Genomic DNA, 12935 nt, shown 5'->3' with positions numbered 1-12935 from the left:
GAACAGTCCTCCGTCAGTCTTCTCCTCTCCCTCAGGGATGGGCTGTGGGCCAGACCAGACTTGCAAACACACACACATACACGTTAGTTCTCCCCACCCGCGCCGCATTCCGCCGCACCACGCTATGTGTTGTCGGGCTCTGCCACCAGAATATAAATAGATCCTGAGTGAATTAGATTCAGTGTTACAGTCCTCCTCATCCCAAACCTAGTGGCAACTAACTGGGCTTCTATGAATTACCAGGAGAAGGTCATCTCATCCCAAACCTAGTGGCAACTAACTGGGCTTCTATTAATTACCAGGAGGTCATCTCATCCCACACCTAGTGACAACTTACTGGGCTTCTATTAATTACCAGGAGAAGGTCATCTCATCCCAAACCTAGTGGCAACTAACTGGGCTTCTATTAATTACCAGGAGGTCATCTCATCCCAAACCTAATGACAACTAACTGGGCTTCTATTAATTACCAGGAGAAGGTCATCTCATCCCACACCTAGTGGCAACTAACTGGGCTTCTATTAATTACCAGGAGGTCATCTCATCCCACACCTAGTGACAACTAACTGGGCTTCTATTAATTACCAGGAGAAGGTCATCTCATCCCAAACCTAGTGACAACTAACGGGGCTTCTATTAATTACCAGGAGGTCATCTCATCCCAAACCTAGTGGCAACTAACTGGGCTTCTATTAATTACCAGGAGAAGGTCATCTCATCCCAAACCTAGTGACAACTAACGGGGCTTCTATTAATTACCAGGAGAAGGTAATCTCATCCCAAACCTAGTGGCAACTAACTGGGCTTCTATTAATTACCAGGAGAAGGTAATCTCATCCCAAACCTAGTGGCAACTAACTGGGCTTCTATTAATTACCAGGAGAGGGGGGTAGCTTCCCTCCCGCTCTCTACCCCTCTCCCTCTGCAGAGATTAATTGAATTTGCTGCTGCTAATCGCTCTGGTAATGCCCCATCTTTCATGGCTCACTGGGAGTGCAGGGTGTTTTGGTGTCTTTATGGGTGACATATGTTTGTTTGTTTGGTTCTACTTAACGGGTGAGGGATAGGGGTTAGGGATAGAGGGAGGGTGTTTAAAGGGCCGCTGTTTGCAGCTGGCATGATGCGTGCAGGCATGACACGTGTGTATATGTGTGTATGTGTGTGTGTGTGGCTGGGTGTTTGCGTGCAAGTGTGTTTGTGTGTGTGACAGGGTCCTCTGTGTGCGTGTCACACAGTGCTTTGTGTTACCAGCCACCTGAAACGTGGAGGTGACAGGCGAAGCAGCTGAGTCGACACAGCACTGTCAGATGGGCTCAGAAGAGGCGGACAGTTTGTGTGTGTGTTAGTGTGTGTGTTAATGTGTGTGTTAGGATGTGTGAGCATGCCAGCAGAACATAACAACAGCCAACAAGTCAAGTCATATCTCACAGTGCCAAAAACCCTGCAAGCCCTTACAGAGACATCACTTTGTCTTCACTGGGCAGAACAGAGCAAGACAAACTGTTGTGACACAGATTCACTCTGTCAAGGCTTGCTTCACAACTGGCTTCTATCAACACATACTGAGTGTACTGTATAAACTATACCTTATTATACCATACTATACTACACACTATATGTATTTCCTAGTTCACCACACATCATGAAACAACACTATAATATAATATACTATATATATATATTTCCTGGAGTAAAAATCCAGTAGATTCATATCATGTTGCCTAGTCACTTTATTCCTAGTTATATGTACATATCTACCTCAATGACCTCGTATCCCTTCACATCGACTAGGTACTGGTACTTTGTGTATATAGCCAAGTTATCGTTACTCATTGTGTATTTATTGGTACTTGTATTACTAGGTGTTATTCCTTTCCTATTATTTCTCTATGTTCTTTCTCTCTGCGTTGTTGGGAAGGCCTGTAACGTTCATCTACAACTGCTGCTGACGAAGCCTATAGGAACCAATGGAAATGTAGAGCAGAGTGCAGAGAGGATAGTAGAACTCTACCTGTTCCTGCTCCCAGTAAATGTAGAGAGCAGAGAGGAGAGTAGAACTCTACCTGTTCCTGCTCCCAGTAAATGTAGAGAGCAGAGAGGAGAGTAGAACTCTACCTGTTCCTGCTCCCAGTAAATGTAGAGAGCAGAGAGGAGAGTAGAACTCTACCTGTTCCTGCTCCCAGTAAATGTAGAGAGCAGAGAGGAGAGTAGAACTCTACCTGTTCCTGCTCCCAGTAAATGTAGAGAGGAGAGAGGAGAGTAGAACTCTACCTGTCCCTGCTCCCAGTAAATGTAGAGAGCAGAGAGGAGAGAGGAGAGTAGAACTCTACCTGTTCCTGCTCCCAGTAAATGTAGAGAGGAGAGAGGAGAGTAGAACTCTACCTGTCCCTGCTCCCAGTAAATGTAGAGAGCAGAGAGGAGAGAGGAGAGTAGAACTCTACCTGTTCCTGCTCCCAGTAAATGTAGAGAGGAGAGAGGAGAGTAGAACTCTACCTGTCCCTGCTCCCAGTAAATGTAGAGAGCAGAGAGGAGAGAGGAGAGTAGAACTCTACCTGTTCCTGCTCCCAGTAAATGTAAAGTGCAGAGATGAGAGTAGAACTCTACCTGTTCCTGCTCCCAGTAAATGTAGAGAGCAGAGTGGAGAGTAGAACTCTACCTGTTCCTGCTCCCAGTAAATGTAGAGAGCAGAGTGGAGAGTAGAACTCTACCTGTTCCCGCTCCCAGTAAATGTAGAGAGGAGAGTGGAGAGTAGAACTCTACCTGTTCCTGCTCCCAGTAAATTTAGAGAGCAGAGTGGAGAGTAGAACTCTACCTGTTCCTGCTCCCAGTAAATTTAGAGAGCAGAGTGCAGAGAGGAGAGTAGAACTGTACCTGTCCCTGCTCCCAGTAAATGTAGAGAGGAGAGAGGAGAGTAGAACTCTACCTGTTCCTGCTCCCAGTAAATGTAGAGAGCAGAGAGGAGAGTAGAACTCTACCTGTTCCTGCTCCCAGTAAATGTAGAGTGCAGAGAGGAGAGTAGAACTCTACCTGTTCCTGCTCCCAGTAAATGTAGAGAGCAGAGTGCAGAGAGGAGAGTAGAACTCTACCTGTTCCCGCTCCCAGTAAATGTAGAGAGCAGAGAGGAGAGTAGAACTCTACCTGTTCCCGCTCCCAGTAAATGTAGAGAGCAGAGAGGAGAGTAGAACTCTACCTGTTCCTGCTCCCAGTAAATGTAGAGAGCAGAGAGGAGAGTAGAACTCTACCTGTTCCTGCTCCCAGTAAATGTAGAGTGCAGAGAGGAGAGTAGAACTCTACCTGTTCCTGCTCCCAGTAAATATAGAGAAAAGAGAGGAGAGTAGAACTCTACCTGTTCCTGCTCCCAGTAAATGTAGAGAGCAGAGAGGAGAGTAGAACTCTACCTGTTCCTGCTCCCAGTAAATGTAGAGAGCAGAGAGGAGAGTAGAACTCTACCTGTTCCTGCTCCCAGTAAATGTAGAGAGCAGAGAGGAGAGTAGAACTCTACCTTTTCCTGCTCCCAGTAAATGTAGAGAGCAGAGAGGAGAGTAGAACTCTACCTGTTCCTGCTCCCAGTAAATGTAGAGAGCAGACAGGAGAGTAGAACTCTACCTGTTCCTGCTCCCAGTAAATGTAGAGAGCAGAGAGGAGAGTAGAATTCTACCTGTTCCTGCTCCCAGTAAATGTAGAGAGGAGAGAGGAGAGTAGAACTCTACCTGTTCCTGCTCCCAGTAAATGTAGAGAGCAGAGAGGAGAGAGGAGAGTAGAACTCTACCTGTTCCTGCTACCAGTAAATGTAGAGAGCAGAGAGGAGAGTAGAACTCTACCTGTTCCTGCTCCCAGTAAATGTAGAGAGCAGAGAGGAGAGTAGAACTCTACCTGTTCCTGCTCCCAGTAAATGTAGAGAGCAGAGAGGAGAGTAGAACTCTACCTGTTCCTGCTCCCAGTAAATGTAGAGTGCAGAGAGGAGAGTAGAACTCTACCTGTTCCTGCTCCCAGTGAATGTAGAGAGCAGAGAGGAGAGAGGAGAGTAGAACTCTACCTGTTCCTGCTACCAGTAAATGTAGAGAGCAGAGAGGAGAGTAGAACTCTACCTGTTCCTGCTCCCAGTAAATGTAGAGAGCAGAGAGGAGAGTAGAACTCTACCTGTTCCTGCTCCCAGTAAATGTAGAGAGCAGAGTGCAGAGAGGAGAGTAGAACTCTACCTGTTCCCGCTCCCAGTAAATGTAGAGAGCAGAGAGGAGAGTAGTACTCTACCTGTTCCTGCTCCCAGTAAATGTAGAGAGCAGAGAGGAGAGTAGAACTCTACCTGTTCCTGCTCCCAGTAAATGTAGAGAGCAGAGAGGAGAGTAGAACTCTACCTGTTCCTGCTCCCAGTAAATGTAGAGTGCAGAGAGGAGAGTAGAACTCTACCTGTTCCTGCTCCCAGTAAATGTAGAGAGGAGAGAGGAGAGTAGAACTCTACCTGTCCCTGCTCCCAGTAAATGTAGAGTGCAGAGAGGAGAGTAGAACTCTACCTGTTCCTGCTCCCAGTAAATGTAGAGAGCAGAGAGGAGAGTAGAACTCTACCTGTTCCTGCTCCCAGTAAATATAGAGAGGAGAGAGGAGAGTAGAACTCTACCTGTTCCTGCTCCCAGTAAATGTAGAGAGCAGAGTGGAGAGTAGAACTCTACCTGTTCCTGCTCCCAGTAAATGTAGAGAGCAGAGAGGAGAGTAGAACTCTACCTGTTCCTGCTCCCAGTAAATATAGAGAGGAGAGAGGAGAGTAGAACTCTACCTGTTCCTGCTCCCAGTAAATGTAGAGAGCAGAGTGGAGAGTAGAACTCTACCTGTTCCTGCTCCCAGTAAATGTAGAGAGGAGAGAGGAGAGTAGAACTCTACCTGTTCCTGCTCCCAGTAAATGTAGAGAGGAGAGAGGAGAGAGGAGAGTAGAACTCTACCTGTTCCTGCTCCCAGTAAATGTAGAGAGCAGAGAGGAGAGAGGAGAGTAGAACTCTACCTGTTCCTGCTCCCAGTAAATGTAGAGAGCAGAGAGGAGAGTAGAACTCTACCTGTTCCTGCTCCCAGTAAATATAGAGAGCAGAAAGGAGAGTAGAACTCTTCCTTTTCCTGCTCCCAGTAAATATAGAGAGCAGAAAGGAGAGTAGAACTCTACCTGTTCCTGCTCCCAGTAAATGTAGAGAGCAGAGAGGAGAGTAGAACTCTACCTGTTCCTGCTCCCAGTAAATGTAGAGAGCAGAGAGGAGAGTAGAACTCTACCTGTTCCTGCTCCCAGTAAATGTAGAGAGCAGAGAGGAGAGTAGAACTCTACCTGTTCCTGCTCCCAGTAAATGTAGAGAGGAGAGAGGAGAGTAGAACTCTACCTGTTCCTGCTCCCAGTAAATGTAGCACTACATCATTATTGATCCCTACTGCTCTTTCCAGTGGGGAGATCCATGCTACACGACCAGGACTGTTACACTCAGTGGAGAGTCAGGCCTTCTGCTATTGCATCAGTTGGCCAACTTATCTTGTTAACAATAACAGTGCAGCTAACGGAATAATTGAATTGTTAAATCACCGTCATGTACTGTGCTACTCTATACTGTTTAGTAGCGTTAACTTCTGTATAATGTCCTTGTATACGTTTCTATAAGTCACCACTGGGTCTGTGTACTGCGGATCGGGACATTTGAACCACAGAAATGTATTCTGGGGCTTGTATTCATATCAGTGCCTTTCTGGACACAAAGCTTCTGCAACTCATAGTTTACTTGTCTGGGTGGGTTTGTCAGGAGAAGGGTAGTTGTGTTGTAGTTTGACACATTTCAGAGAGAAATGCAATGATGTCAGAAAGGGAGATTGTATAAATATGTGTAGGGACACCATTAGGGACTCATGTTTGGTGGAGAGAGGGCTCCCAGTAAATGTAGGAGAGAGGAGAGAGAGCATGCTATTTCTCAGCAGTGTGGTGAAGGAGAGAGGAGAGAGAGCATGCTATTTCTCAGCAGTGTGGTGAAGGAGAGAGGAGAGAGGGCATGCTATTTATCAGCAGTGTGGTGAAGGAGAGAGGAGAGAGGACATGCTATTTATCAGCAGTGTGGTGAAGGAGAGAGGAGAGAGGGCATGCTATTTCTCAGCAGTGTGGTGAAGGAGAGAGGAGAGAGGGCATGCTATTTCTCAGCAGTGTGGTGAAGGAGAGAGGAGACAGGGCATGCTATTTCTCAGCAGTGTGGTGAAGGAGAGAGGAGAGAGGACATGCTATTTCTCAGCAGTGTGGTGAAGGAGAGAGGAGAGAGGACATGCTATTTCTCAGCAGTGTGGTGAAGGAGAGAGGAGAGAGGGCATGCTATTTATCAGCAGTGTGGTGAAGGAGAGAGGAGAGAGGGCATGCTATTTATCAGCAGTGTGGTGAAGGAGAGAGGAGAGAGGGCATGCTATTTCTCAGCAGTGTGGTGAAGGAGAGAGGAGACAGGGCATGCTATTTCTCAGCAGTTTGGTGAAGGAGAGAGGAGAAGAAAGGTTGCCCTGCAGTGCTCCTCAGGTGTCCGTGTATATGTAGCTCTGTGTTAGCGTGCTGTGCCTCGTTAGCAGTGGGGGTAATTGATAGGGTTCTGGAGAGCAGTGCTGAGCAGAGGAGGTGCCTGGGTTTACATTCTCACCAGGGGACCTACGATGGAGCCTGAATGAATCAGACACTCAGAGACCCAGGTGGCTCTACTGTACACTAACACCCCGCAATGCACAGTGTGTGTGTGTGTGTGTGTGTGTGTGTGTGTGTGTGTGTGTGCTACTTTACAGAGCAGCAGACAAGGACCAGAGGACGTCAACAAATCAAATCTACCTATTTTCTTCTCCTTCTCTCCTCTTCCTCACCAAAGCAGTTCATCCCTCTTTTATTAGGGCTCTCTCGTTCTCTCTACCTCTCCTTCACTCTCATTTCTCTGCTTCTCTCTCGTTCTCTCTACCTCTCCTTCACTCTCTAATTCCTCTACTTCTCTCTCGTTCTCTCTACCTCTCATTCTCTCTCATTTCTCTGCTTCTCTCTCATTCTCTCTGCCTCTCCTTCATTCTCATTTCTCTGCTTCACTCTCTAGTTCTCTCTAACTCACTCCTTCACTCTCATTTCTCTACTTCTCTCTCGTTCTCTCTACCTCTCCTTTATTCTAGCTCCTCTCCTCCACTCCATCACCCTCCACACCAACACACACACTTTTGTTATCTCCCTGAAGGCAGTGTGTGTTTAGAAAACAGGTCACACAGAAACATGATATAAAGGACCCCCTGCTCCCCCTTGGACCCTGTCTGACACATAACTGTCATAAAGAGACACCACATCAAACCTCCACACTGCACCATGCAGGGCCCCACTTTACCCATCAGCCCACAGTGTGTCTGTTTACAGCCATGAGCATCTCTCTCGCTTTCTCCGTCCACCATGCTGTTCTGACACTGTGAGCCTCCTCCTGCCTCATTCTCCCCCTCCTCCTTCATCCCTCTCCCCTCCTTCCGCCTCATTCTCCCCCTCCTTCCGCCCTCTCCCCTCCTCCCGCCTCATTCTCCCCCTCCTCCTTCCGCCCTCTCCCCTCGTCCCGCCTCATTCTCCCCCTCCTCCTTCCGCCCTCTCCCCTCCTCCCACCTCATTCTCCCCCTCCTCCTTCCGCCCTTTCCTCTTGCTCCGATGCTCTAATGGCTGCTCTAGCAGTGGGAGTTAGCTCCCTCCTCCTGCCCTCCTGGTGCCCCCCTGCCCTGGCCACATGGGACCCATACATGAGCCCATAGATGCTCCCCTGAAGGATGAAATGGCTGCCACTCCTACTCTCTTCACAGGGTTTTTCCCAGTGTCTGATCTAGCTGTCTGATGATAAAAGCTATAGAGATGGTGGTGCTATGTTGCTCTGATGCCGTGATGCAGAAAGGCCCCCTCTCTCTCTCTCTCTCTCTCTCTCTCTCTCTCTCGCTCTCTCTATGTCTCTCTCTCTCTCTCCCTCTCTCTCTTCCTCCTCCTCTTCTTCTTCCTCCTCTTCTCCTCTTTCCTGGAATGTGTCCAGTACAGACACCTCTCATGCTGTACTATTGATGAGAGAGGTGATGACTTCACATGACAAGGCTCTCCAGGGACCAACAGGCTTTACACAGCATTCACACGTTCAGCAGCAGCAGCAGCATGCCGGACCCATGTCCATGACACGTCTCCTTCCACGTGGCAGGGAAGAAACACACACACACACACACAGACACACCTCTCTCTCTCACACACACACACACACACACACACACACACACACACACACACACACACACACACACACACACACACACACACACACACACACACACACACACACATCTCTCACACATACAAACACACACCACTCATTTGTCCTCCAAAATGACTGATGTCTATGGAAAGCTGCCTTACAAACTGCCATAACTGCTTATGTCAGGCTCAACACACAGGATAGTGATTAGTGCTTGATGAGCCTGGTGTAGACCAAAAGACAGGGCTGTGTCTCAGACTCTCTGCTCTCTCTCTCTCTCTCTCTCTCTCTCTCTACCTCTCTCTCTACCTCTCTCTCTCTCTCGCGCTTGACTTTCGTCTGTCTCCTCCTTCCGTCTCCCAATCCCTCTTGTTTCTTTGTTCTCTCTCTTTCTTCCTTCCTTCTCTTTTGATGAGTGCATCTGAGCCCGGCGAGCAAGCTGCTCCCCATTGATTGGCTGGTCGATGGATTGAGCGAATGGCGGGGTTCTGTAGCTGAGAGCCGTGATTTGGCGTACTGAGCGCAGTCAGACGCAACGCCACTTTCTTGGGATTAAGAGACAGGTTCAATGTAACCCTGGAGAGGGGCTAGACGAGACACAGTGACCCCCCGCAAGGCCACAACACACCCCACACACTGGGCCACTTTCCTCATCACCCTCTCATCTCTCCATCCCTCTATCTAGCTCTATTTCTCCCACAGCTGCTTCCAAAGAAGATTCTTCAGGAACATATGTGTGTATTTCTCTCCCTGACAGGACCCAGGAGCTGGAGTTCGGAAGGACAGAAAGAGGGAGGGAGTGAGGGAGGGGTGGGAAGACATAACAGGAGGTCGGGTTGAGTACATGTATGTGTGGATGGTTGGGGATTGTTGGGTTAATGGAATGGAAATGGAGTAAATCCGAGGTCAGGCCATTTTCCCTCCTCATTTTTCATTTGAGTCGCCATCCTTTCTCTGAGTAGCCAACCGTAACACAGAACAAATAACATGCTTAAAGAAAAGAGAGAAAGGATAGCATTTTATTTAATCTCAATTTTGTCTTTTTTCCTGCACCTGTTTTTCTTTCATTCTCTTTGCTCTCTCTCTTTTTCTCTCTGTCTCTCTTACTCTGTCTCTCTCTCTCTCTCTCTCTCTCTCTCTCTCTCTCTCTCTCTCTCTCTCTCTCTCTCTCTCTCTCTCCCTGTCTTCCTCTCTCTTTCTCTTTTTTCCGATGCTTGAATAGAAGTGGATCAAAAAGGTAAAGACCACAATGAACATAAAAACCACAGCTCGCCCCTCCCTCCTCCTCCTCCCTCCTCTCCTCCCCTCATACGCCTTCCTAACCCAGCACCTTGTGTAGTGGTCATGTTTGATGTTGATATCCCTCCCCTTTCTTTCTCTCTTTCTCTCCCTCTCTCTCTTTCTGGATTATAACCAAGACTCTAAGATCCTTCCAGATTTCCTCCTTGCCTCTGATGACACCAGCCTGACCTACACGCACGCACGCACCACACACACACACACACACACACACACATACACACACACACACACACACACACACACACACACACACACACACACACACACACACACACACACACACACACACACACAAACCAGCTGACCACTCTGGAGGTCCATGAACTATTTCTGAGAGAGAAAAAGAGAGAGCATTCTTATGTCATGGTTTAACCACTATACAAACTACATACCAGTGGCCATTCACAAACTTAAAGACAGATAACATGGTGTACATTCTTACCACTTCATGGTCGGTAAACCTTTTCTTCTCTTCCCCCATTCACTGTAAACCTATCTCTCCTCTCCTCAACGTGTCCACATGTTGGGCCACAGCCACCTGACCACTCCTCGCTGACATAGTTCTCCATCTGACCCTGCAGTTCTCACTCCACCTCATTGAGTATGATTTAACCATTTCTCTATTGTTTGCTATTAGTAATTTGACCCTATCTCTAATTGGTTCCCTCCAGATCCAAGTGACTCCTCCTCGTCCTCCTCTCCTCTCTTCTCCACATTGGTTTATATTCTTCTCTCTGCCTCCCTTTCTCTTTCTTTGTTTCTTCCTTCCCTCTTTCATTTTTCCTTACTTCAGGGTGAATCTTACATTTATTTGTTTTCATTTTCAACTTTCAAAAGACAATGGTATTCAGAATCACACCGGCCAAAGTTTCTCCTTGATCATGTGACATGAGTCTGTCCCTCGTTAAGCACTTTCTCCCATTTCCAGGTGCTTCAGTGTCCACTCTCTTTCTCTCTATCACTCAAACAGCTTTAAATGCAGTGCCCTTCTCTCCTCTCTTTCTCTCCTTCTTTTGGCTCCGTTTCTGCCTCTCAGATCTTTCATCTGTTCATCACAAGTAGCCGCTGGTTCTCTGAGGCCTCCTCAGGTTTCATCTCCTTCTTCACCTCCTCCTCCTCCTCTTCTTTTCTCTTTCCCTCTTTATCCATTTGCTCTTATCACTGCTTTTTCTTCCTTCTCTTGCTTTCATTGCACTGCAACCCCCCTGTGTGTCGTGATTTGGCCATCAGTCACCCCTTCTTATCAATAGAAGTCAGCTAGTCCTCCCTTCGTACAGCATGTCTGTATGGATTCAGAGGGGTGCCACAGGAGGTGGTACAGTCCCAGTTAGCATCTATGTGTAATGGCTGCTCTGTTCACTAGGGGGATGGTACTCTCTAAAGAGCCAATCAGTCACTGGTCTCCCAATCACAGAGCTTACAGAGAATGCTGCAGGGGATGCAGGGCTCAATCCAAGGTGAGAGGAAGGAAGAGTATTGCTGCCACTGGGAACAGGCACCATTAGGGCCGCCTCAAAAGGGTCATTTAATCTCCCAGGGTGTGTCTGAAATGGCACACTATTCCCCACGTAGTGCACTACAGGGCTCTGGTCAAAAGTAGTGCACTATATAGGGAATTATACACTGTCCTAATCTTACCCGTGACCTTTTAGATGTCCCCGCCACAACACCGTTACACATCTCGACTAGTACCCTCTACTGTCTGTTTCCATGGATAGATAGATATGTACAGTAGGTTATTATAGATTGAAGGGATTAACCTCTGTAGCAATGCCATTAAGTCCTTTATGAGTCCATATCCATCTCCCTGGATGTGGCTTTCCACTGACATCCATTGCTCCTGTATGTCTTGTTTTTCCCTCAACCAACCGACCACCATTTTGTTTCTCCCTGCCTGGTAGCTATAGCGAACCCTCCTCCTCTTCCTCTTCCTCCTCCCCCCCACCCCCCGCCCTCCCTTGATCCACCTTGTTGTTGTTGTTTTTTTTACCCACATTTACTACCGTTCCTCCCAGTGACCATGTGACCTACAAAACCCCTCCTCTTCCTCCCTCTATCCTCACTTTAACTCTACTGCTAATTATGATTACCTCTATATCTCATTTTTTATTAATGAACAATACTCTTAGATTGTGTTACCCGTTGTCCCTTTGTTAATTCATTAATCATAATCGATTGATTCACTGTTGTGTTCAGGAGCTGGTCTTACATATTCATTTCCTTGTCACCGTTCCTTTATTACTGTTGACACGTGAATTGACTGAATAGGTGTCAGCCATCGTTCTGTCACCTATCAAGTCCTTTTTAATCAGTGATCATGAAGGAAAGGAGACAAGGAAACACATCTACAGTATTTAATCAATGATCATGAAGGAAAGGAGACAAGGAAATGAATCTACAGTATGTAAGACCTGGTACACAGCCTTAAAAAAGTGTTTTATTGGGACTAAAGGAGGGGGGAGTATCCCTCACACCTACACTCTTAAAAACAGGTTCTATCTAGAACCTAAACGGGTTCTTTGGCTGTCCCCATAGGATAACCCTTTGAAGAACCCTTTATGGTTCCAGGTAGAACTATTTTGGTTCCAGGTACATCCATTTTGGGTTCCGTCTTAAGCCCTTCCCACAGAGGGTTCTACCTGGAACCAAAAAGGGTTCTCCTATGGGGACAGCCAAATAATTATTTCTGAGAGTGTAGAGACACATTTACCATTGAAATAGTGTCTCTGTGGGCGAATGAGGACAGAGGGAGGGAGGGAGGTAGGGAGGGAGGGAGGGAGGGAGGGAGGAGCAGTCGCTATAGAGACAGGCAGTAGCTCCTCATTAGGAATGACCCACCACACACACACGTCTGGTCACGTGACCCACTGCACTCAGACATTCTATTCAGCAGGCAGTCGAGGAGAGAGGAGAGTGAAGGAGAGAGTGAGAGATGGGGAGAGGAGAGAGATAGGGAACTGACTGACTGTACATTGAGAAGTCATTACATTGTTAAAGCTAAAGAGCTCTGGCAGGCAGGTGGCCATGAATAGAAATAAGTCAGGAACTTTATGGACAGATAGAACACACCGCCAGAGGCAGATGTATGGACAGATAGAACACACCACCAGAGGCAGATGTATGGACAGATAGAACACACCGCCAGAGGCAGATGTATGGACAGACAGAACACACCGCCAGAGGCAGATGTATGGACAGATAGAACACACCGCCAGAGGCAGATGTATGGACAGATAGAACACACCGCCAGAGGCAGATGTATGGACAGATAGAACACACCGCCAGAGGCAGATGTATGGACAGATAGAACACACCGCCAGAGGCAGATGTATGGACAGATAGAACACACCGCCAGAGGCAGATGTATGGACAGATAGAACACACCGCCAGAGGCAGATG

General features: G+C 47.5%; 1 protein-coding gene across 2 annotated transcripts in view; it reads left to right on the top strand.

The window, feature by feature from the left end:
- LOC109886818 (adhesion G protein-coupled receptor L1) overlaps window positions 1-12935 on the top strand; it is a 220864-nt gene that overhangs the window by 135053 nt on the left and 72876 nt on the right. Inside the window, exon 5 of one of the 2 annotated variants that reach the window (XM_031828039.1) lies at window positions 9457-9471. The exons of the other annotated variant lie outside the window; for it this stretch is intronic. Coding sequence (XP_031683899.1) covers window positions 9457-9471 — 15 coding nt within the window. The remainder of the gene's footprint in view (window positions 1-9456; window positions 9472-12935) is intronic. 2 annotated transcript variants of the gene reach the window in all.

Source organism: Oncorhynchus kisutch, linkage group LG6 (assembly GCF_002021735.2).
Source record: "Oncorhynchus kisutch isolate 150728-3 linkage group LG6, Okis_V2, whole genome shotgun sequence".
NCBI lineage: Eukaryota > Metazoa > Chordata > Actinopteri > Salmoniformes > Salmonidae > Oncorhynchus > Oncorhynchus kisutch.
The sequence above is the reverse complement of the archived record's forward strand: the minus strand, read 5'-3'. Positions and strand labels throughout refer to the sequence as shown.